General features: G+C 42.3%; 1 protein-coding gene across 2 annotated transcripts in view; it reads right to left on the bottom strand.

Moving 5' to 3' along the window:
• Positions 1–22,904, bottom strand: part of GPR176 (G protein-coupled receptor 176) — a 36,620-nt gene extending 13,716 nt beyond the window's left edge. Inside the window, exon 1 of one of the 2 annotated variants that reach the window (XM_040601865.1) lies at positions 21,755–22,904. In XM_040601865.1, the coding sequence (XP_040457799.1) occupies positions 21,755–21,983 (229 nt within the window). In that variant the 5' untranslated portion in view covers positions 21,984–22,904. The remainder of the gene's footprint in view (positions 1–21,754) is intronic. The other variant, XM_040601866.1, reaches the window with a different exon arrangement.
• Positions 22,905–24,589: the final 1,685 nt, after the last annotated feature.

The following is a 24,589-nucleotide window of genomic DNA, read 5'->3' as shown; positions in this document are numbered from 1 at the left end:
AGGGTTAATCCATGACAATCCTCAGAGAGCAAATCTGATGTCATTACTGAAACACTACAGGGCCTGTGATGCAAGCAAAGTAGGCAATTTTTCTGAACAGCCCATCTCTCTGTTCTTCATCTTCCTTAGTAGAAGAGGAACAGCTTTTGTAATTTGTTTTATAAAGAAAAGGGCCATTTTGAACCTGTATGTCAAGAAATGACTGAAGGGATGCAATAGTGGTACTTCTTACACAAGGGGATGTCGAGCAACACAGCAACTGACTTCAGCTTCCCTGACTGCTGTGCTGAATCTAATTGTAAATAGCAGTCTTAACACAAGGAACAAGTATGTTCAAGATTCGTTTTTAAGTAGCAATGTTTATTTGTAAAAAGCCTGTAGCCACTTCTGTTGGTAGCCTCATATGTACGTCCAGACAAATGCTTCTGTTTTGTCTGACTTTGCCCACATGCACCTGCAATTCATACGCAGGCGTGCTGGTGCTGTTAAGGAGATGTGATTATTAAGATGTGACTTTTCACATCACAGATGTGGCTCAGCTTTGCTTCATTTAGAAGGCCAGCCCCAGTCCCTACTAGGTTCTTCCAGGAGAAACCTGAAGGACCCCTGTCCTCTCTGCACAACATGCCAAGGTCAGATCCAGGAGGAGACTTGACAGTTTTGCAGTTGTGAGGCTGTGGAAAAACTTAGGTCTTTTACAGCCACTCCAGCATCTGCCCTGAGCTGTAAGCTGCTCCAGCACCCACAGCAGACAGGAACAACCTTCTGCCTTCCACTCTGGTCCTGACAACCTCCTGTACTGTTCAAGAGTCCTGCTCCCTCCTGCCTTCACGCCTATACCCATACAAAATGCTACCAGACCGAATGCAACACAGACATGGTCCATAACATTGTAGTTGTGCAAAATTAAGTTTTTTCTGTATCTAATACTTTTCCAGTTGTTCACTCAAGATATTAAGACAAAACATAAAATAATTTAGTTGCTGTGCTGTATCGTATTATAGTGGATATTTAAGATCTGTACTGTCTGACAGTATACAACAAATTGGACAATTTGACTAAATTACTAGTTAGCTGATTTTCCCTGGCTTATTTACTGAAAAAAGCAGAAATACACACAACTTAAAATGAATGATACTTAACAGAGGAGCACAACTTTAAAACCCTGTGGTAATTACTAGTAGTTGGAAGACAGACTTTATATTTCCCTTGGTAATCGAGGCCATCTTGCACACTTGATTAAAAAAAATTATTCCTCTCCATTAGCATCAATTTTCATCCTCTGTTGCAGCTGAAATTATAGAGTTTGTAGCTGAAAGCCATCATAATAACAGCTATTTCATAGAGCAGAAATTATTTCTGGCCTACCCCACAGTCTTATGGCACTTTTTCTTTTTTTGCTTTATACAAGTAAGAAATAGTTGATGTCATTTCTGCATCAGTTTGACTGTGCTTCCCTCTCTCCAAAGTGCCAGGTTATCAGAGATAAAAGTTTATTCTTTATACAATTTTGCCATGTAGCCATTCACCAGGTCACCTACTGGCTATATTTGCTCTTGATTCTTTATACACAGATGTCTTCAGACAGAAATTACATATGCTTAATATGTCCTGCACAGTGAGATTAATTTACATTATATTTAGAAATAAGCTTTTTTCCCCTCCCTCCCTCCACAGCTGACACTGTAATGAACGGTTGTCTCCACTCCTCCCAGCCCTGTGAATGGACTGAAACAATACTTGCTAGGAAGAAGGAAGTAGAGCTGGGGACTCTGACACACATCTGAAACACCATGAGTTATAACCTGAAAAAATCAGTATGACCGTAAATCAAATACTATAAAAAATAAAATTAAAAAAAAACTGTCTAGTTACCAGAGTGATGCATTTTACTGAAGAAATATGAATTTACAGAGCAAAATCAGATTTATTCCAACTTGCCAAAGGGAGAGCCAAATTAGATTTATTCCAACTTGCCAAAGGGAAGAAGAAATGTGTTCCCATGGGATACCTCAGGGCAGGCAAGGTGCTTCACTGTCAAGATCACATTGACATTTCTGGCCTTACTGAATACAAGGGGTGGTGTTTTGGTTTGGGTATTTTTTCTTAAAACTTACCCAGCCCCGAAGTAAAATTTGAGATTTTGTTGATCAAGCACTTGACTTACAAAAACTGTTCTTGATTAAGACTCTCCCCAAATTTCCTCTCATTTTTCTACAGTCCCCAACCTATAACAGAACTCCAGTATAGGTCTTTTGTAGTGTCCACTCTCCAGTCTGCTTTCTTTTACTCCTGTAATACTGCAGTTCCCTTTTCTTCGCTAAAAATACTCCCAGCAAGAAACATTGCTGTTTCTAGGCCCATTTTCTGCAAGAAAGCACTGTTAAACCCAGAACAGCATTAGGCTTAGTGAAATGGGCCACAATCGTTTGTCATTTGAATCCCTTTACAGAAAACACTATGAAAAATTAGTATTATTACTCACCCCTTCCCTTTTATTAAAAAAAGTCGGAAATTCAGCTTGATCCACGTTTTGTATCTCCTCAGCAAGGCCAATGATCACTAATCAAGACTGATGACTCAAAATCTAGAAAGACATGTAAGTGTCCAGGATTGACTGAAGTAAAGCGAGCCAGATTCAGTTACACAAACTGAAGAAATACTGACATTTTTCTGACATTTAACAATAAGAAAAGGTTTAAAAATTCTAGGTCTGAACACCCTCTAGCAACAACATAGTTCAGAGGGTAAGACAAGCTATAAAACTGCACAGCATTCACCCCAAACATACCCCTGAATGTGTGGAAAGAATTTTTAAGCTCTCTTTTAACCTTCCAAGAATCCAGATGATTGCCCTACTAGAAAAGGAAAGGAAACTTACAGAAAAACAACCATATTAATTCCCTAGTGTTAGACATACAATTAGGCCATCCGTATTTGGACTTCGTAAGTTGCTGGGCACAGCAGAAGATACGCTACCCTGAAACCTGCCATAACACTGCCAAGACTTTGCCATATGTTTCCTTGCACACTGATGACACAAAGTGCCTCATCAATCATCCATATGCCGCATAAAATTTTAAACTTGTATTTTGCTGATAGGTGCCGCCAAAAAGAATCTTTTTGCTGATATATGGGATTTTCAGGTCTATTAGCATATTAAAAATTCAGTATGATTTTTCAATATGAAAAAAATTGGTTCAAAGCTGGGACAACATAACCTACAATCAGGTTTTAAGTTTATTTTCTGAAACTAAAAAGTTATTTCATTGTCTTGCTACACACTTATAACCTGATAAGGTCTTCCATGGATTAACCATGCGCATACAAAAATTAAATGAACGTAAGACACATGTAGCATATAACTAACCCCATTAAAAGGCAGCAGTCACCATCAGAAACAAGAGAGAAGAACCATGCATGTATATCCTACCTCTTCCACGAAAGAGAACTGCACCCAGGCAGTGACTTGTTTGATTGGGGCGAATCAGCATCTGTATCAAATGACCTACAGCTTACTGTGTTTTCCTATACACATATACCAATACATGCTCATTAGCAAAGCTTGACAGGGTTCTTATGTCTGTTCTCTGCAGTCATCTGTTAACCAACATTTCTTGTTGTGATGCAGCCAGTAAACCCACAAATAACCAAGATGTTAGTTGCTCTATCGTTGACCTCTGCTTATTAAACATTCAACCCACCTACTGCTACAAATCAAGGCATGTATTATTTCAGCAGTTTTATTCTGCATTTCTTACTTCTCACCCACTAGACATTCTCTGAATGTATCCTCTTTCTGCCAAGTGTTACTTTTTTGAACATTATTAACTCAATTTACTGACTAATTTTCCATTTTTACCCCATTTGAATTGTTTATGGTTGTTTGTTGGGTTTTTTTAAATACATTTGAAATATTGCTAAAATTTTATTCCAGTACTCATGCACATTTCATGGAATTGCTCTACAAGAGAGGTCTTTGTCTCTTTTCAGAGGATGAAGCAGAAAAAAAATCTCATTTCGTTACCATTTCGGTACTACAAACACCCACAAAAACCACAGCTCTGCAAAGTAATGAGAGGCAAAGACGGTACAGGAGGCAGAAGTTGGGGGGGAATAGAAAAAGAAGCTTTCAGGCTGAAGACAGACCTCTCTTGTAAATAATAATAGAGATCAAAGAGTACTGAACAATTCTGATGTACAAGAGCTCTTTTTTATCTGGTTTAGCACAAACCTGGAAGGATATTTCTTACATTTACTGAAATGCAAGTAAACAAACTGCAAAATAAAGCAGAGTTTATGACAAATGTGAATACTAAGTAATCTTCAAAGCTAAGTTTTGTGACTCTAATGTGACTCTTTGTGATGCTGTTATTGAGACAAATACTGTGTTAACACTGTAGCATGTACACAGCTCACCTGTGTTGCATGGAATAATATTACTCAGCTATTTTCATAGGCACTTTCCAGCATATTTACTTAAAACCTTTACTTTAAAAACCTTTAAACTTAATTTTATCTATTTGGATTATCATTGCACTTGCTCCACACAGTATTACACAGCATGCAATCAGAGCAGGTGAAGGTAAAACTCCAGTGCAATTGCATTATTTTTGTTTAGTACCAGTGGCAGGATCATCTGGAGTCCTCTATTTTTCTTTTTGTGGAAAAAAGTGATTTACACTTTCATGATCTTTAGCAAAAAACACATTGAAAAAGCACAAGAGAACATATAACAATCAAATTATTAGGGAAATCTCCCATATTCTTCACTCCACACCTTTCAAAATAAAATCTTGCCATATTTACTGGGCCAAGAAAGGCTTAGTTCTGATCATGCTAACTCAACTGAATTAAGAATAAGACACTGAAAATAAACTAACTTGATTAAAGATAACCTCTAACCTCCTTTTTACCCTTGAGAAGTTGAAAATACACAAATTGACAGCTTTAACAATGTTTTCTAAGAACAAAATTTCCTTTATCATTAAAAACCTATACAAACACAGAAAAATGTCCTAATAATGCTAGAAAGGCAGGTTGACATTGTTTTTTTTAGAAACTTTAGGCCACTCCAAACTTCATTAACCTGCTGGAACATAAGATCCTTACAAAACAAGCCCTCTCAGTACTGCAACATGATACAAAGATTATTTTTTTTTTTTGCAAGAAACAGCCATGAGGAGTCTAAACGCTTATTTCTTAAGCACAACTCACATCTGTGACTTCATACTTCTGGATGCAAAGGATGATAAAACACTTTCAGCATACTTCCACTCTTCTTTGAGTCCACACAGACGGGGGACAGCAGTCCCATTGCTCTAGGCATGACAGAGTTTCTTGACACCTACCCATTTTTGCAAGGCAAACCAAAGCAAACTCCCATACTTCGTTACAGTTCTGAGGTCCAAGTTGGACCCATAAAGAAAAACTCAGATCTGCCAACAGTTCCTGAGCTCAGGGGTTACAACAAAATATCAGCTGCTGTCCTTTTTAGAAGCAGTAAACAAATAAAAGGTTAGCCAGTTATAAAGTCACATTTATAACTTTTGAGCACCTGTTCTATTCTGTTCTGAAAACATTTTGCTCTGATGACTGACTTCCCTATAAATATTCCATGAAAACCTTCATGAAAAGTAACCAAGGCCTTTACCATGAACCAGACAAACACATGCAAGAACATACAACCTGGTATAACATCCCATAAAATAGGGTGGCCAGCAGCTTTATTTTCCTAAGACATTGATTTGTGGTAATAGCTGGTAGTAAATCAGCAAAATGTTTCTTTTCCAGACCTAACAAAAATACAGGGATCTCCCTCATTCCTACTGAAACATCACCAATACATTCCGGCTCCAAATAACAACCCCATCCGGTCTTCTCCTGCACATACTTCTATTGCAGAAGGAGCCTCTCCTACTTCAACACCCTTTCTCTCTGCACCTCACCATAACACTGCTCTTTCTGTGTCACTGGTTACCCAGTGTAAGACTTCTCTTCTTAGGTAACAGAGCACAGAAATCTGTCTCAGCCCTCACCGTGATAAATAGTGAGAAAGCAAGCCATGTGGCAGGCGCTGGTTTCCTCACCCATGCACGGGGGATTCAGCACCCACATCACCTCTTGAGCCGTGCCAGCCCCGGCTCAGCAGTGCAGCTTGTGCTAACCGCTGCACTGAGATTTCAGTTGCTTTCTTTTACCAGCTACTAGAAGGTACAAGATGTTGCAGAGAGTGGAGAACACTTTTCTCCTTATCAGGCCTGAGTGACCAGAGCAGGGAGAGGCAAGCATGTTACAGATCTGGGTGCACTGCCTGATGAGTTTTCAGCAAGCTACTGCACCTATCACTTTTCTTAACTTTTTAAGTAGGGACAGAGTCTGGGAAAGATTGGGCAAGAAAGGCAAACAGAAGGCCATCCTCTACCAGCCAGAAAGGTGTTCTGAGAAGCACTAACCACTGCCATTAACACTCGTAGTAGGGTTACACATACCTTCATACAGACATAATGTCATATATTAACATTAACCTTGCTTATGTGCTTTTTGCACATAACTGTAAATTTCACCGACTATGAGGGCCTTTAGTGGCCCCAACTGGCCTCATATGGGACCCCCAAACCCCTGCCCATGGCTCCAGCAGCTGTATTCAAGCTTTGACCTGGGCACAGAGTCCTGCTATCAGCTATGCTACAGGTGTGCCTGTCTCCCATCTCTTGCCCTGTCTCTCGGTGGATCTCAGACCTACATCGCTTCATCTTCCAGTTAAAAAAATAAAACATTGCATGCTGCCACTTTCCTCCTCCTTAAGAAAGAGAACATTAAAAAGATGGCAACTATCTCACACAGGATCTACTCTTAACCTGTACATAGCTTAATTTTTTGGTTTGACCAGACAAGCTCCCTCTCTATTCCAGCTGGGGTAGCTGTCTCTATGGCAGGTTTCCTAACGTGAAAGAAAGCTAAATACAATAAATCAAAACTCCTCATTTATATTGAAGATCAAACCCAGGTTCCCCACTGCTTCACTGAAATATATAGCACTTTCTAGCACATGTTTCTTGGGTAAGTATTGCTGCAGTACAGGTCTATAATTTCATATTCCCTGCTGACTGCTAACACAGTACTAGTATCTGTGACTGCTATTACATGCTGCTATTGCAGTAGTTACCATGCCAAAAAGATAATTATCAAAAAAATATCTCTGATGGTACTCAGAGGGTTTAGCAACAAAACAGAGTCAAAAGGTTACAGGGAAAAGGAGACGTGAGGAAACTCTTCAGTCTGACTGCTGTCCTCTCCATAGAACAGAGTAATATCCTATAACTTACGTCCATAACAACAGTCAGATTTCAGTCTTTATTCCATTTTTTATAGGCTTTAACTGTCAGAGTTCAAAAAGCATTGCATAATTTTTGTTATTGCATGCTCCTGTGATGGTCTCAGTTCATAATCAATCTTTTGGGAACCCCTGAGCAGCAGCAAATTGTTCAAAAGACTCCCCCAGTCGTGGCAGAATTATTCCACACAGTGGTAGTATCCAATTAATCAGAACAACTGAAAGTACTCAACAGCCAGCACGGATTTTCTAATTAAGACTCTTCCATGTAGTGAATCATTTTGCAAATCGAAATTGATTTTAAAAATAACTTAGCTGAAGCAATATAGAAGTGGGGAGTTTTTTGTGTGTGGTTCGGGGTTTTTTAAATCAAGAGTACAAGAAAATTTGATTTCCAGAGATTCCAAAAGTACAGCCTGGCCACTGTCTAGTGAGAGACCAGAAACAGGAGTACTGAAATTAAGATCACAGGGTTCCTTAAGTAGCCACGTTACCTTTGGAATTCACTTATGGCCCAATTTTGCAAGAGCAGATAATGATTCTGCTTCTTCACATCCTAAGCCTGATATTCAGGAGATGGTGAACACACATCTGTATGGCTTCTCAGGGCGGACAGCCAAGACTCACAATTTCTGACCATTTCAGTTGTATGCACATATATGCACGTCACAACCATTGCTCCTTCTGCTATAACCATCACATGTTCTAGCTTCTTTTCCTGCTTCCTTTGCTCTTTGGACTTTAGAAATCTAAATTACAAGCTCTTCAGACAACTTCAGGCAAAATGAAAAGTAACTTATACAGACATGTTGAAGGCTTCCAAATGTAGAGGAAGCACAATTCCAAATATTGATCTATAATGAATAATACAAGCTCACCTTGAGTTTAAAACTTAACTAAAATTATTAAGTCAAGGAAAACCAAAAGAACAGTAAATTAGTTCAAGACATAGCTAAGGAAACCACTCTAGAAATCAGAAGCTTTAGAGACATGAAGCAGACTGTTACAGCAAAAAGCAAAGTTACATAGTCTTGACTAGACTGAGCCTGGCCATGTCTAGAATGAGAGACCAGAAATAGGTTTGGAAACTTTGTGGTGTCTGAGCAGTTTCCATTCACTGCCCCAAGGATGTTGACACTGGCTTAAGTGCACAAAACTTTATTCATGGTGTCCACAGCTGATGACATACATGGACTTCAAAGTTAATTTGGAGATTAAAAAAACAAAGGGGAGAAAGAGAGAGAGAAGGGTAATACGAAAAACTCTGCCCTGTGGTGACATGGAGGGGAAGCAATGGGGTCTCAAAACAAATGTTCTCCACTTGTTGCCCTTGCCAGTGCAGCGGGTGGTAATGGTGAAGATGATAAGGCTGATAATGACTTTCACCATGCTCTTCCCTAGTAAAAATAGTACTTTTAATCAGGACCAACTCAAATGCCCTGTTTCCCACACATAAAACACTCAGTGCTGCCTGGAGCATACCTCATCAGGTGTAAGAGCTACACAACACTCATTGCCACACTTTGTCTACATAAACAATTGAGATTCTTATCAGATATTTAAATAGCTATTGCCTACTTGGATATTCACCAAGTCTTGTTCTTTTCTCAGTGTTTAAACTAAAGGTTACGAAACAAGAGGTTGGAGAAGGCAGAGGAAAGAAGGGGAGATTTTTTTCTGTTGGTGGCAATCACTTGTGTGTGTGAAATTGAAGATGTTAAACAAGTTTAATGATAAAGGTATCAAAGTTCAAGAGCAATGATTGTGCAATGAGATTAAACTGATTAAAGCACCTGTCACTTAATAAAGCCAGGCACCAAAAAACCTCAGCACACTATGCCAATATGCTTGTATCCAAGGTGTGGTAGTTTCGTAGCTCAAGTGGCTCCCCACCACAGGATGGTTGGTACTTCATCAGGTGTGAAAGACCATTTGAACATTAATTTCATTTTAATCTGAAGAGAGGTCCTGACACTGAGTAAGAGTGATCATTTAAAGCAGGTTTATGTAAACGAATGCAAGTAAACATGGGCTTACAAATGAGAACATACAAATTACCTAGCATATTGCCCGAATAAGAGACACCAGATAAAAGCTTTGCTCTTAGATATGACAGGTAATGTATTAGGTAAATAATCTCAACTATTACTTCGCAAAGCAAAAATGTGTACAAAGATGGATACTGCTTTTTTTTCTTTCTTTCTTTAAACAGCAAATTATCCCAAAAGGCCAGCCTTCCTATCTCTCCCAGAAAACACATCTTTAAAAGACGAGTAGATAAACAGATTTCATTTGCTGCACAGCAAAAGTAGGTTCTTCTTTAGTGTGCCTGGATAAGTCAGTGGTAAAGCCCAACACATCAAGTCCATGTCTAAAATAAAATAATTTGAGAAATTCTATTCTTTAAATAAAATAAAACATACTTCATTTGAAGAGCTGCTGCTACCTTATACAGATCATGCTGTACTTTATGCTAGTAACTGAGAATATATGGAAATGCAATAGCGTTTTTGCCACCTGAGGCTCCAACACAGACTGCATAGAGCCATTTATTTGCAGTATGATATGTGCAGTATCAGTTCATGTTCAGGCTATTCTTATTGCTTGGGTTTACCCATTCTTTCTACCCTGCAGCAATGTAAGACATAAAGCCATCTCACCCCAGGCTGCCACCAGTATCAGAGATAACCTGCTTTCACACTGTAGCTGGATATACGGGTCAGAAAGCCCACAGAGTCAGTTTTCAACAATTAAAAAAAGGAGTGGTCTCATTCTTCCAGACTAGTATTATGATATATATATATATATAATTATATATATTAGACTTCCACACAATATATGAAGATGGCCTTGACTGAAGACTGAAGCAAACTCAAAGACCACCTGTCTTCCAGTCCACAAAGAAGCCTTGCAGACAGCCTGCAAGCAGCCTAACCCACCCTAATTCACCCAGGGACAGACTTGAACCAGGTCTCCCTCCACCCCTCCAAACAAAAATCAAAGAAATTATCTTTCAGATATCAGAGTCTCAGAACTGTGAAATTATCTGCTCTCTCAACATAGCAGAATGTAACAAGAGTTCATCAATGATGCAAAGATACGTAATTGTAACATTATTAACAGCCTACTATGCAAATAGCTAGCACCTTTGTTAGCTCTCTATATTAAATGAAGAAAAGATCACTTGGTAGCAACATTGTAGTGGGTTTGCATGGCAAGGTTTTGGTAGCCAGGGGGCTACAGGGGTGGCTTCTGTGAGAAGAAGCCAGAAGCTTCCCCCACATCCAACAGAACCAATGCCAGCCAGCTCCACCACAGACCCACCACTGGCCAAGGCCAAGCCAACCAGTGACAATGGTAGCACCTCTGTGATAATATATTTAAGGGGGGGAGGGGAAATCTGCACAAAAAAACTGCACTGGAAGAAAGGAGTGGGACTATGTGACAGAAACAACTCTGCAGACCTCAAGGTCAGTGAAGAAGAAGGGGGAAGGAGGTGATCCAGGCACCAGAGCAGAGACTCCCCTGCAGCCCATGGTAAAGACAATGGTGAGGCAGGTTATCCTGCCGCAGCCCATGCAGGTTAACAGTGGAGCAGATATCCAGCGGCAGCCCATGAAGGACCTCATGCCAGAGCAGGTGGGTGCCCGAGGGAAGCTGTGACCCCATGGGCAGCCCACACTGAAGCAGGTTTGCTAGCAGGACTTGTGGACCCATGGAGAGAGGAGCCCAGGCTGGAGCAGGTTTGCTGGCAGGACAGGTGACCCCACAGGGGACCCATGCTGGAGCAGTCTGTTCCAGAAGGGCTACACCCCGTGAGATGGACCCATTCTGGAGCAGCATGTGAAGAACTGCAGCCCTTGGCAAGGACTCATGTTGGAGAAGTTCACGGAGGACTGCCTCCCATGGGAGGGAACCCCACACTGGAGCAGGGGAAAAGTGTGAGGAGGAAGGAGTGGCAGAGACAACGTCATGACCTGACTGTAACCCCCATTAAGGAGGTAGAGAAATCAGGAGTGAAGTTAAGCCCAGGAAGAAGGGGGAATGGCAGGAAGATGTTTTTTCTGATTTGACTGGTAGCAAATTAAACTAATTTTCCTCAAGTTGAGCCTGTTTTGCCCATGACAGTAATTGCTGAGTGATCTCCCTGTCCTTATCTCAACCCATGAGCCTTTTATGTTTTCTCCCCTGTCTAGCTGAGGAGGGGAGTGACAGAGCGGCTTTTGTGGGCACCTGGCATTCAGCCAGGGTCAAACCACCACAAGCGTATATAGATACCAGAGGTTGTAGGACTCTATTTGCCATTCCTAGACATTTCCACATATAATTTCTTTGGTTTAGGCCCTATCCCACAGAGATATCTTTGACCATGTAACCTGCGTTCTTGGTCAGAAAGCAATCACCTCTAACCATTGGATTAGCCTCAGCAAATATAAAGGTATTCTGAGACAGCTACTTATTCAGATCTGTCCACATTATGCTCTAAGAGATTCTGGAGAAACAGAATCCAAAGAGTAGTTCAGTGTTTTTCAGCTCCTTTGGAACCTGAAGTACAATTTAACATTCTTAAATGCTTAAAATAATCAATATAAGTCTCCAGAGGCTGGTACCACATCATGCAGTATCAGCCTTTGCCAACTGCATGGGTGTTTTAGTATCTCCTTTAACCATATTCTTCTCTTCTGCTGATGGTATTTTAAAAACTGAGTAAAACAAAAAGATGTCTTTGCTGTCCTTTACAGTCAGAAAAATTTTAGTGTGGTGGCAATTTATTTCTTTGTTCGAATTAAACTGCAGACATAGAATACTGAACTTAGCCAAAGCTAGCATGAACACCAGAGAACTGTACTGGATGAAAATAAGGATAATAGACAAAAAAATTTCTAAGTGAAGTAAAATAGCATTCTGTAATACACCTTTGAGTTCTGCAGCTTTTTCTGTAAGTATTATAGTAATTCTGCTGACCTGTACATGATGTTCTTTGCAATGTTCCGTTTTTGTATTAACGCATCCATGTTTAGGTGGAGTGGGCAACATAACAACTGTATCTTTTAAAACGTGCTCCAAAAAAAATATGGACATGTTAAACAACAGTATAAGTCACAACATCCCACTATAATTTCCTGATGATTCGTAGTCACATACCATACACAGTGTCACTGTACACATAGGTGTGGTTTCCTAGACTTAACCTACACAAGATGGAGACACGATGTATCAGCAAAAAACAGATGGATGTTACATCCAGCCATCACAGGGTATCTGTGCACTCCAAACAAAATAGGATGCTTATCTCTCTGTGGTGGGAGTACATATAGCAAAAGGCAACTGAATAGGACAGGTGGCACAGCTGTTTTGCCCAGGAAAGACAGGAACACCAGGAAGGCAAGCAAGATTGGTGAGTCTGGGGCTGGTCTGTTTCCTTTGGTGGCCACATGCTTTGGCTAAGTGGAAGTTTGCTGAGGCTGCTCTGAGTGTTTGCCAAGCGACTGCTGCAGAGGATGTGAGAGGGTGTGATGCAAAGAGGTCTGCAAGGTAGTCCCTTGATCCTGACAAGGGGGCTGAGTGTACCTGGGATGGAGGCAACAAGAAGACAAAAAGCAGAAGCTAAATAACCAGAGGAGTGTAGCGAACAGAGGCAGCCAAGATGGAAGAGTGCACTGGAAGCCTGCACCGACAAAGATACAGAGGAGTTTGCTTCTACACACACACTCACATGTGCACACACTCACTCAGTTTACCTCATATAGGCTACATTTTACTTCACTGCTAAGCATCTTACAAAGGGTACAGTACCACAGAAGGACAGCAATCTTAATCACTGGAAAAAAAGACAAGCTAAACTAATAATTTTTTAAAAAAATAACATGTTTAGCTCAACATGCAGTCAAAGTTCAGGAACAGGCAGACAGTGCTACTGGCCACCGCACAGCACATGTGACTATCTATTCAGGGACCAGTTTTCTGGGGGTAGAGGTATGTGTATAGTACAAGGAGTTCCTGGTCCTCATACTCTTCAGGTGGGAATGGCCGAACAGGAACAGCAAAGAGAAATAAAAAGGTCCCAGATGAGGCCTATAGGAACACTTTTGCATAGTCTCATCTCCACCGCAGCAGCTCTTGTGCTGGCGATGCAAGTCTCAGGGAAGGACAGCATCCATCTGGGCAAGAACATGCTCTTGCAGACTGGATGCATCTGCAGTAGAAAGGACTCCAAGGACAGAAAGCAGCAGTGGCAGGAGGTTGCTTTACTAGGCACAGAGCTAGCCAGCTTTGAGACACTGGAGAAGAACTGCGCAGTAACTTACATGTAAAATGTGAAGGAAGCAGACCTGGGATCTCCCAATAGCTCACAAGGAAGAACAGGGTCAACAGTCAGTCTGTATCAGCACTGGCCACACAGGGAAGTGTCAGAGGGATGTTCTGGAGGCTCAGTTCAGATGATCAACTAGGATACCGAGGACCAGGATCTTCATAACCACTGTCATTAAGAGACTTATTAAGAGCTCTATATGCTAAGAGCAGGCAGAAATCTGGAGTCTCAACGTATGAATAAGATGGTGATGCTGAAAAGGGTGTTTTAATTAAGAAATTAAGAATTAAGAAATGGGGTACCTTTCGGGATAAGACAGATCTGTAAAAGGAGGACAGGCTGGCTGTACCTTCACCAAACTGGAGTCAGGCTGAAAATTACAGGAAAACATTTAAACTAAAAACTGTGGAAAGCCAAAAGGCACAAAGGAGCACCTGATTCAGACTGACACAGTCCCAAAGCGGTTACAGCTAATGCTCCTCTGAAAAGGCTAAGGGAAATAAACAGCTTAATACAAAAAAATAGAAAAGGCAGATCAGACATCCAGTCACTTAGTTAAACAGCTCTGGTTCCCAGCTGTCATTAAAGTGTCCACACAGGGACAACAGACAGTAAAATGACTGGTACCCATCAGTTTCATCCTAAATAGCCATCGGTTTTAACATCCTCAACATACACAATGTCTAAAGACACTGGTTAATGCCCAAGCACGTGTATGAGGAACGCTCTAGCATGCAGTATCCCCAGAGCATCAGGCTCTTGTATTTCAGGTATAAATCACTGCATTATTTTCCCAGCGCCTCTCTTTTAAAACATGATGGTGATATCCGAGCAGCCCCTCAGCCGATGCAAGACAAGGCGCCTCTGCAGAAGCACAGGAAGAAGAGAGGTCTCCATAGCAACAGGGGCCACAGGGGCTCTCACAACCCCTCTTCTGCACCCACTCCCCAAACTCAATTTTTCTTCCAAAGAGAATTGCTTAGTAGTTCACCTGAAAACACGTAAGACCTATTCCAGACAGACTTCATCAAGACTGCAACCTGAACTGGGCTTACTGCTGAAGGGTCCATTATTCCTGAGGCTTGGAACCACACACACAAAAATGCAGGAGGAAATTATTTCCATAATGTTATTATACTGTAATATGTTATTACTATGCAGTCATTACATGCAAATATTACCACTCATATAATTAAATTTGTCTGATGCTTTTTATTAGACTTGTTTTTCAGTCACTTTTTGCTTTGCCAAACTGTAACTATTCCAGCTAATCAGCAACAAAGTTAATCTATGCAAAGTGCCTGGTTTAGAAGATTTCATCTAAAACAACCCAAATTTTTCCAAGGATGACACCAGCAGAAACAAAACATCATCCTCCCCATCCCCAGACCTTCCCCCCCTCCCCCCCTCCCCCCCCTCCCCAAGATGGTTCTACCCTTTTTGGGGGCAGAGCTACAAATTTTTGCTGGAGCTGTTGCAGACATGCCCCTCATTCTTTAAAAATTCTCTCAGTCCAGTCTTTAATCATGTACCTGCAGTATTTTTTACTGCAAGATCTCCTGCTTCATTCTTTATAGAAGATGCCTGTGGCAAACCTCACTGGTAGCTATTCCAAGCTACAAATATTTATTCCTTATGCTAGTATACATTTATCTTTACAAACACATTACCTAGACTGCCAGTTACTTTAGGATTGTATCTTAGAAGGGACCTATCCCTTTATAAATGAGGTGCTGTAACAATTCCATTTTACATCTCTGTGCACAGGTGTCAAGGCAGGGAGCTGAAAAATCAGTTTCAAGGGCAGGGAGACAAACAGCTCATGCGAAATCCTCAGGAAAAGGGGTAAGCCTGAAGCCTTTCCTCTTCTTGTCCTGCAGGCCACTGGGAAGCCAGCACAAGTTCACTTTTCACTTGGAAGTCTGGTACCTGTTTAAAAGCACACTGTTTTCTTTCAAAGGACATCTCCCTTTGATATCATCACAGCATGGTTAGAAACCAGGAGGTGACCAATCTAACCCACAGCTTCCAAAAAAAGTGCTATAACCACTAGAATAGAGTTCAACTGTATCAGAGCATCCTCAGCCTTTCCAGTAAAATTTCTGTGTAAGACAGATTTGGGAAGACCAAAGAGCAAGTAATAAATAATTGGGGTTTGAGGAATGAGGCTCTTTGAGGTGCTGATCTACAAGGTCTGGGAAAATTTCCTGGATTTGGGGTTATTTGGGAAACTTTCTGTGCATTTTTTACTCACTGTAAGAAGCATATTCAGTTTAGCAAGTAGGCACTGGCACTGTAATTGTAATTTTCATCAGGTGTCTAGTGTGGGGACTTCTTCCTAGAAGCCTGAAAAGAATGATTTTTTAAAAGAAGAAATTCATGCAGTTTTATCTACATGGCTAACAGGAGCACATACAGACTCTCAGACCTGGGAAATACAAAATACGAAAAGAATAGAAACTACAACTCACGATAACAGGATATAATCTCACCTAAGCCTAACATGACATGAACTACATGGTAGCTACACCCATGCTACCGTCAGTAAAAGCACAGCTCATATAAGCTCTGCCATTTAACTACAGTCAACGGTATGTAAATAAATGAACTGTGGAAAAATCCATGTCAAGAGTGACAGCTAACATTCTGATTGCCCTCAAAACTCTTATTCCTGGTCTTCCTTCCCCTTCTCCTGAGAATAACAGAAGGTGCTATTGTCCATTGCATTTTGCAATTTTATCCCCCTTTCAAGCTAAGCTCACTGTGCACACTGGCTATAAATCCTTGGGAGATCTTCTCCTTCATTTCCAGGATGCCCTCCCACTGCTTGCACTCAATTGAAAGCAGCTGCAGTCACCTCTAGCAACCTTTCCCCACCAAAGCTCAGAAGTAATACTCCCTCTTCCTTCTGTCAAAGGTTTGGTTGCTGTGCTAACATAGTAATTAGTCTCTGCAGATTGATTACCTCTAATGGCAAGAGAAAAATATCCTTTGTGGAGCAATATTGCTCTATTCCTATATTCACTGCTAATCTGATCTCAAAAATCTTCTTTGATAAAAACAATGCTATTAAAAATTTACTCACTTTTGACAAGGAGCCCTATGTCATCCCCAGCTTTAACAAAACAAAAAAGCATCTTCAATTTGCCATTCATCAGTCTGTCACCTATTTAAAAGTCATTGTCCACGTATATCCTTTTTCAAACTAGTGACAGCCACACGAGTAAAAGCAGTAACTCGTATTCTTCTGAATCAAATAGCTCATTTTTTTCACAGTTACCATGTTCAAATAGTCTATTTTCATAAACCGTTTATTTATTTTTGAATAGCAGCCAAGAATATACTAGAGCTTTCTGCTGTTTTCTTTTCATGCTGGAGGAGGGGGTAGAGGGAAGAAATTATTTGAATTAAAAAATACTGTTTCAGGTTAAATCCAATGAAAAACAACCTGTAAGCTTTGCTCTACCCCTTTGACCTCAGACTGAAAGATCTGAAGCCTCTATTTCTTCTGACTGTGATGAGTAACACCAACAGCATTAGTGATCCCCCTTTGCAGCCTGGCTGCTCTGCTGTGCATTACTGAAACACACTGCAGTGCTAGTTGCAGTCCTACCATACTGTAGTTAATCCACACAGCATGTTTTCTATATTAGAAGCCCAAACAGCTTGAGATATGCCCCCAAAAACGGAAGTGAAACCACTGCATGAGCTCCATCTCACTATATGGTCATCATGATAAAAGAACGAACCAGAGAAAATTTAGAATGCACCCAGTTTACACAGGTCTCAGGAGGGGAAGAAGGGAATTAAAACCCAAGAAACAATGTCCTAGGGTAATATAGCAATTTCTGTGCTGCATGCTTCTCAAATGGCGGAAATTTCTTTGCCTTAGGGTCCTCTTATCTGTAAAGCTAATGCAGATACATCCACACAGCCCGATGTAGCTCCCAGTCTATTAGTCACTATGGGAGAAGCCAGCAGAGCCTCACTTCTCTGGCCCATTGATCTCAGTCAGCCAAATCAGTCTTCTCTTCACCCCAGTAGCAGGCAACAAAAACTGGTTTCCCCTTGAATGGATCCTGAACTTCCTGGTTTCTGTGCTTGCCCTGTGAGAACAAGCAACAAGCCCTACCCATACAGAAAACCTAGCACAAGAGCGTCATGGGCACAACCATCAGCAGCCTGCATTGCTCTGGGACATGCTGACCATTACGGTAACAACAAATCATCAAAAGCTGAAGTTTAACTATTCTCCAGCAAGACGAACCAACTTCCCATGGACATGAGAACACCACAAATTTTCCTTCTCTACCATTCCAATGGTACTTGTCAGACCTCTTCCAAATAAAACCCTACACAGTCAGCAAAACCCATCAAAACTCTTTCTTTGATTTAAAGGGAAAAAAAAAGAAGAAAAAAAAAGCAGAACTTCACTCCTGCTTAAAGAGGAGCAACTTCAGAAACTGCACAAAAACATACGCTTTTCTTATGAATTTGTATCACTGATGGCACTCTGCTATTACAAGGCCTTCTAGCCTCATACATACTTGGTACCTCACCTTGTGCATTTGCGAAATAAGTTCACCAACCTGTGCAAAGCAATTACGAAGGTCCCCGAATCGATTCCCCAATTCATGCGCTCAGCTAAGCACCACAGACAGAAATGGATTGCAAATCCTGAATAAACTGCTAACTTTTCCTTCACAGAGGCAAACGGAGCTGCTGATCAGGATAACTGCATTGACCAAATTCCTCTCTCCAATGCCTCGTCTTGTGCAGAAACCTCACAGTAGGCTACAGCCAAAGGAGCATGCAACAGGTAGTACTAGTTGGGTTCAAAGTACAGAGATGCAGATTTATCCTCTTTTATTTTTCAGCCTTTCAAGATTAAAATCATAAGTGGTCTGCCAAACGAGAACTTCCACAGAAGCTGTGGAAGAGCAACAGCAGGAAGTTTGTGCAGACTCAAAGTCACATGAACAGCTATTTAAAACTGTAGCATTTAAGCACTTTATAGCCTCATTAACTCCGTAACTCATGACCAAGTTATATGAAGAACTCTCATCCCTAACTGCCCTAAATTATAAGAGATTTTTAGACTAATAATTATGTTTTGTCCATTCCAAACATGGAATAATCTGATTCTTTACAAAATCAGCAATTTTTAACAATGAATAATTTCTACAAATTAGGACAAAAAACAATAGAAAAAAATCTGCCGGTTAGAAGCCTCTTCTTGATACTTCTGGTTGGTTCTACCAGTCAGATCCTCTGAGGCAGGTGTTAAGGTCACACCGTGGTTCAAGCTCTGGCAAGCTCGTAACAAATGCATAACCCCTTTCAAAGACAGAAATTCTAGAATCTAGTGTTATCATTATTGCTAGCTAAAATAAATAAATAAATTGAGGATGTGCTTTCAATATATTGTAAGGTAACCATACAGAACAGTTTGACTCTTTCTTGCCTCCAGCAGGTATCATGAAACACTCACCATAGCACTGTCCTTTCACAACTTGGTGAAAATTAACACAAAATTTCTCCTACTGTTACAAGCCTCCCTAAAAGTCTCTAATAATGGTCTTAAACAGGAGGAAAAAAACCCAGAGTGTACACCTCTCTTACAACTATCACTATCACATTCTTCTGCGCAGCAGAAACCCTAATTAAATTCACAACCCTGACTGTGACTCTTCCCTCTTGTAGGACCTGGAACTCTCCATGCCATACACTGCTGAGTACTGGGGTCTGACATAAACATTATCCAGACTGAGGCATATACCCACACATCCTGCCTCTAAGGAGAGTGCCTCCCCTATCTGTGCTTCAGGGGGAAGGATAGTCCTAATTCCCCTTGAAGGGTTTCCCCTCTGCAAAAAGAAATCTGAGACTTACTGGACCAAAGAACTGCTATTCCTCCACTCAACTGCAGGGCTCACCTGATGGAGAAGAGCTGGATGCCACCCACGGCTCTAAGGACCATGGCAGTAGAACAAATGAAGAGGAAAACTTTAATTAATGGCCTTTGTGTAAGCCTAAGTGTGAGGTAAATATCAAGTTATTCTCCCCTACTGATGCAGAGACAGTGTGCAGCATGCCCACAAGCAAAACTTCTGGCACATATAAGGGTTGAGCATGCATGTACCAAAACCCTAAGACCTTCTGAAGAAGGGGGCTTCAGCTTCTTTGTGGCTCTGTTTCCATTCAGTAAAGAGGGAACAGCCATACATTCATAGGGGTGATATGGGAAGACATTTTTAAAGACCTCAAATTTTCAGCTGTTACAATAGCATATCATAAATGTTCTTAAAATAGTGTTTCGGGGCAGCAGGGAGACTGGAAAAGAAGGTAGTTTGAAAAAAATAGTTGCTTTCCATCACTGTAAATTCATGATTTTTCCATCACACGTAAATTCATGGAAACACTGCTAACATCTGTCATTGATCTGCTGCATTTTCATATTTAAAAAACAACATGAACTCTCTCCTGTTTTGCTCTTTGATAGGCCTGAAGAAATTACTGATCTGGAAGCTTGATCAGCCTCCCAGCATCCAATCTGCTGATAATCCCCCTGTAACAGGTCCAAATCTTTTCCCAGAGTCCACCTCTCAAAAGCAAATTGCAGGAGTGCCAAACCATGACTTACAGCAGTCTTGCAAAATTTATAGCTATGGTATTTTTTGGTTGGTTGTTTTTTAAGAACTCCTAGCTGCTGAAGGCATGACTACACAAGAGTGTGTGCTTTCTTCTTCAAATAAAGTTGGAGGATCCATGCTCATGAAAGTAAGACTGGACATATGACCCAAATGACTCTTAAAGCTCAAAACCCAAAAAGCAAAGAACTACAATTCTGACTTTTCTCATCCAATCTTGTTATTTTTAGGACACTATTTGCTGGCTATCATTTTGCATCAAGCACTACCCAACATACAGAAAACAAGAGTCATTTCCCCACACTACCTATGTGCTAAATAGAAAAAAAGCAAGAACCATGAGGATTACTCCCACTGTACAGAAGAACAGCTGAGGCCAAAAGTCTCAGTGATTTACAGAAATAATCAGTTTCGCTGACTGAGCCCAGAGCTCAATGCTGTCCCAAAACTAGGTTTACCATCTTCTTAGCAACAATTTAAGTGATAATAAATATTACCAAGAAGAAATGGGTATTAGAATTAATTACCATGACTACAGAAACGGATTCTAGCATTACTCAAGATCAGGGAAAGCAGAAACAAACCCTTGATAATAACAGCCAGTGACCATCAGCAAAGTCCTACTGAACTCTCCTGAGAGAGTTGGAGGCCTTCCCAGTCAAGCCTTGTGTGGAAAGCCTCATCATTTCCAGTAACCAGCTCTGAATGATTTAGGTAGTAGTGGCATTTTACTGAAATCCAGCTCATTGATCTCCCAAACAGTGCTAACTGGAATCACCATAAGGCTTATTTTGCGTTTGGTTTTTTGTTGGTTTTTTTTGGTGAGAAATGCACATGTATTCATAACAAAACTACATACTATAAGCACCTTGAAAGCAAATGCACACACGCATTTCTAAAGTTATATGGCAATATATTGCTAGTTTACTACAACATACTTAAAGTCAATGATTCCTACTTTAAGGCTAACAAGTAGACAAGATTGGATATGGTTATGCATATTTACAGCATAAAGTACTTCCAAATAATTAATTTAAATCTGCAGGACACACAGAACTAGTGCAGTGTGAAACAGAAATTCAGTAAAACTTGTTTAAAACACTCCACACCCTTTTCTATAGTAAAGAGAACAGATCCCATTACAGTTGAAAATAAGGAGGTAAGCAACCCACTTAATTTTTGCTCATTTAAGTTGTGGTAGAAAAGTTTGCTAAGTAACATATGCACGCAATGTACCAGTTCTCATCTGTGATGAATAACATTTCACAGTAATAGCTTTTTACACATCAAAAACCCACAAGGAACTTGAAACCATACACCTGAGGACCTAAGATGCAAAAAAGACGAGTCATTAAGACAGACAGAAAATCATGCTAGTTACTGTTTGGTCTGCAGTCCCTGACCACAAGGATAAACAAACCACATGAACAAAAAACTCCGGTGACACACACTCACCCAGCAAAGAGCCTACGAAGATGACAATTTGCACCGTGGTAGTGAAATGCCTGTAGGTCTGCTCTTCACCGTGCTCCTCACGCTCCACGGCGCCAGCCTCGCTGCCATTCCCACCCTGCCACACCATTTGCCCAGCCGAGGTGTTCCTCAACTCCAGAGCTCTGGTGACAGCCTGGTACGGGGCGTGCTCGCTTCCGTTCCTCGGGATCCAGCTTCTGTCGTACCCCATGGCCAAGTTCCTGCCTTCCCTGCTGCCACCTAATAACCACAGGTTATGGAGCCCTTGCCTTTAATGACTCGGTGGAGCCAACCGGCAAAAAGGTGCTTCTAAGGATAAAGCCCCGTCTCTGACACTCCGTGGCACCTTCACCACATTTCTGTGTCCCGGAAGGCAGGGCTGGCTTTTCACATTTCTACCTTACAAATCGTGACAGCCGGTACAGAAAAGCAGAAAATAAAGCAGGCTCCTCCTTGCAATTAGCTGTCCCATATTTCTCACTTCACCACACCACAGCGTTTCCTTTGCACGTTTTACTGCGATAAGGGTGAACGAGGACATTACAGTCCCCACGGCAGCTCGTCTTCCCAACCCCACCAGAAGGTCACCTCACGCCAGCCGCGCACACGCTCGCGCGCTCACGGACTTACTATACGTTAAATCCATTTTGGAAAAGTTGATGGACCGCAAGCTGTGTCCCCCCCACGCCACTCTCAGCCTTGGCGCTAGCCGTTCTCACAGCCCTGGCAGAGGACAGACACCCCTTTCCCCGCTGCACATCTCCTAGCGCTCTCTTCTCTCCTGCCCGCTCCTGTGGTGAGACATGGCTCCGTCCCGCGTCCCTCCTTGCTCTGCGCCACGCTGGACGCCCAGAAGACCCTTACACAGCGTCCAAGGAAGTAAATGACCGCTCAATGGCTTCCACTGCACTCCAGCTATTTCTCGGGGAAAATTAATTTGGTTTTGAATCCCAAGGCGGGGGGCACTCGAGCCCCCAGTGAACCAAAAAGCCTCCGTACGATCCCGCGTGACCCGCTCTGCGCGCGCCCGGCACCGAGCGCGGCTGGCGGTGGCAGCCCCGCTCGTACGTGAGACCACATCGCGGCCCGGCCGCACAACCGCGCGCCGCCGCGCCGCCACCGCCGCCCGCGGCCCCGCCGCTCCACACTGCGGCCCGCCGCCAAACCCCGCCGCCCGCGGGAGGCGGTGGCCCGGCGGGGCGGGGCGGGGCGCGGCGCTGAGCTCCCGCCTCCGCCGCGCTCCCCAGGGGCGGGGGGGCCGCCATCACGTGGGCGCGGCACTCGGAGGGGCCGGCGGGGCCGCCATTTTACTGGGGAGCGGTGGGGTGGTCGCGGCTGGGTGGGCACGGCGCCCGCAGCTTGGCGTCGGTGGGCGGGTGGCGTCTGGAAGTCTCGAGTTTCTAAACCGGTATTGTAAAACGGGTCCGTAATTCTGAGGACAGAATTTCAAAAGACCGTGCTAGCTTCTGGATATATGTATTATTTGTTAAAATTGAGATTTTTTTAAAATACATAATGCGTCGGGAAAACGCCTTCGTATGCATAATGGGTTTGGGCTTTAGTTGTGTAAAATGTGTGCATCCGTATAGTGGGTGCCCATTCGCCTTTAACCTGAAGATTTTAGGAGGATGGCTAGTTAAAAATCGAGCCAGAAAGGGGTTTTCAGCCTTTGGCCGGCGAATCTGGGAGCGCCCCCCCGAAGAACGGCTGCCCGCGAGCATCGCCCCTGCACAGCAAGACCCCGACCTTGATGTGAATAAGCTGTAAATAATATGGTCAAGTTTGTATTCATAAACCAATATTCATTTTAATGCATAAATAAGCTTGTAATTGTATAGCGACAAAGGGGTTAAAATGTCTGAAAGATCATATAGACTGTTCGGGCAAGAAAGTTGCAAATCTCTGCAAGGGGAGCTGTCCTACCAAGGAGATAAGGGGACAGCTGGATGTCCTTGAGTAAAATTACGAGGGGTATTGTAAAAACCTTGGGAAAGATTTCTACAAGTCTGCCAACTCATCACTTTTGAGACCTAAGGTGAAAAGTACACCATGAGGAAGACCTACGGCCTTCCTCCCATAGACCACTGCCCACATTCTAAAGACCCCGGCCCACCATTTTTGGAAGAATCTGCGCAAGTGTGAAAGACTGATAAGCTAATTAACATACAAAGCGAGGGTAGGTGGGTTCAGGTAATGAATATGTATAGGCGTTAATGGAATATTCATTGTTTCATTATATAAATATAAATTAATCTGCCCTTCTGGGTGTGTACGATTGGTGGAAGGATCCCCCGTACACCCGGCGCCGACAATAAAGAATATTTAGTCACTAAAATCTGGTTTTGGACCTGTGAATCAACCTGACAAAACATACTTCTGTGAGGTGTCTTGTTTCCTGAGATGTGAGCTGGGATGATAACGGGGAAGGGCTGTGTATTCTGCCACAGGTTCAGTGCTGACCTCAGGGGAATGGGGACTGCCACTGCCCCATCCCACCACAGGCCCTGGAGGCCGTTGGCCAAACAAACCTCCACCTGCACCTCCGTGTGCTTGGGCCCTGCGCTTTGCAGCTTCCTCTGTGGGTGTGCAAGTGTCTCAGGTCTTTGCTCCAGGCTCTTCTCCAGTAACTCATGTATTCCCCACTCCCAGCCTGGCCCCAGGCTTACTCACCCTCCTACCCTTTCCTCTTGCCCCTGCTCCCAACCCATTCACCTTGTCCACCCAGTCTCAGTTTTTCCCACATTTCCCAGGCAACATTCATCAGCTTCCACTGTGCATTTCCCTCATCTTCATTTCCTGGGACTCCTGAACTGGCTT

The sequence above is a fragment of the Falco naumanni genome, chromosome 7 (assembly GCF_017639655.2).
Source record: "Falco naumanni isolate bFalNau1 chromosome 7, bFalNau1.pat, whole genome shotgun sequence".
Lineage (NCBI taxonomy): Eukaryota > Metazoa > Chordata > Aves > Falconiformes > Falconidae > Falco > Falco naumanni.
Note: the sequence above shows the minus strand (reverse complement) of the source record. Positions and strands in the feature narration are given on the sequence as shown.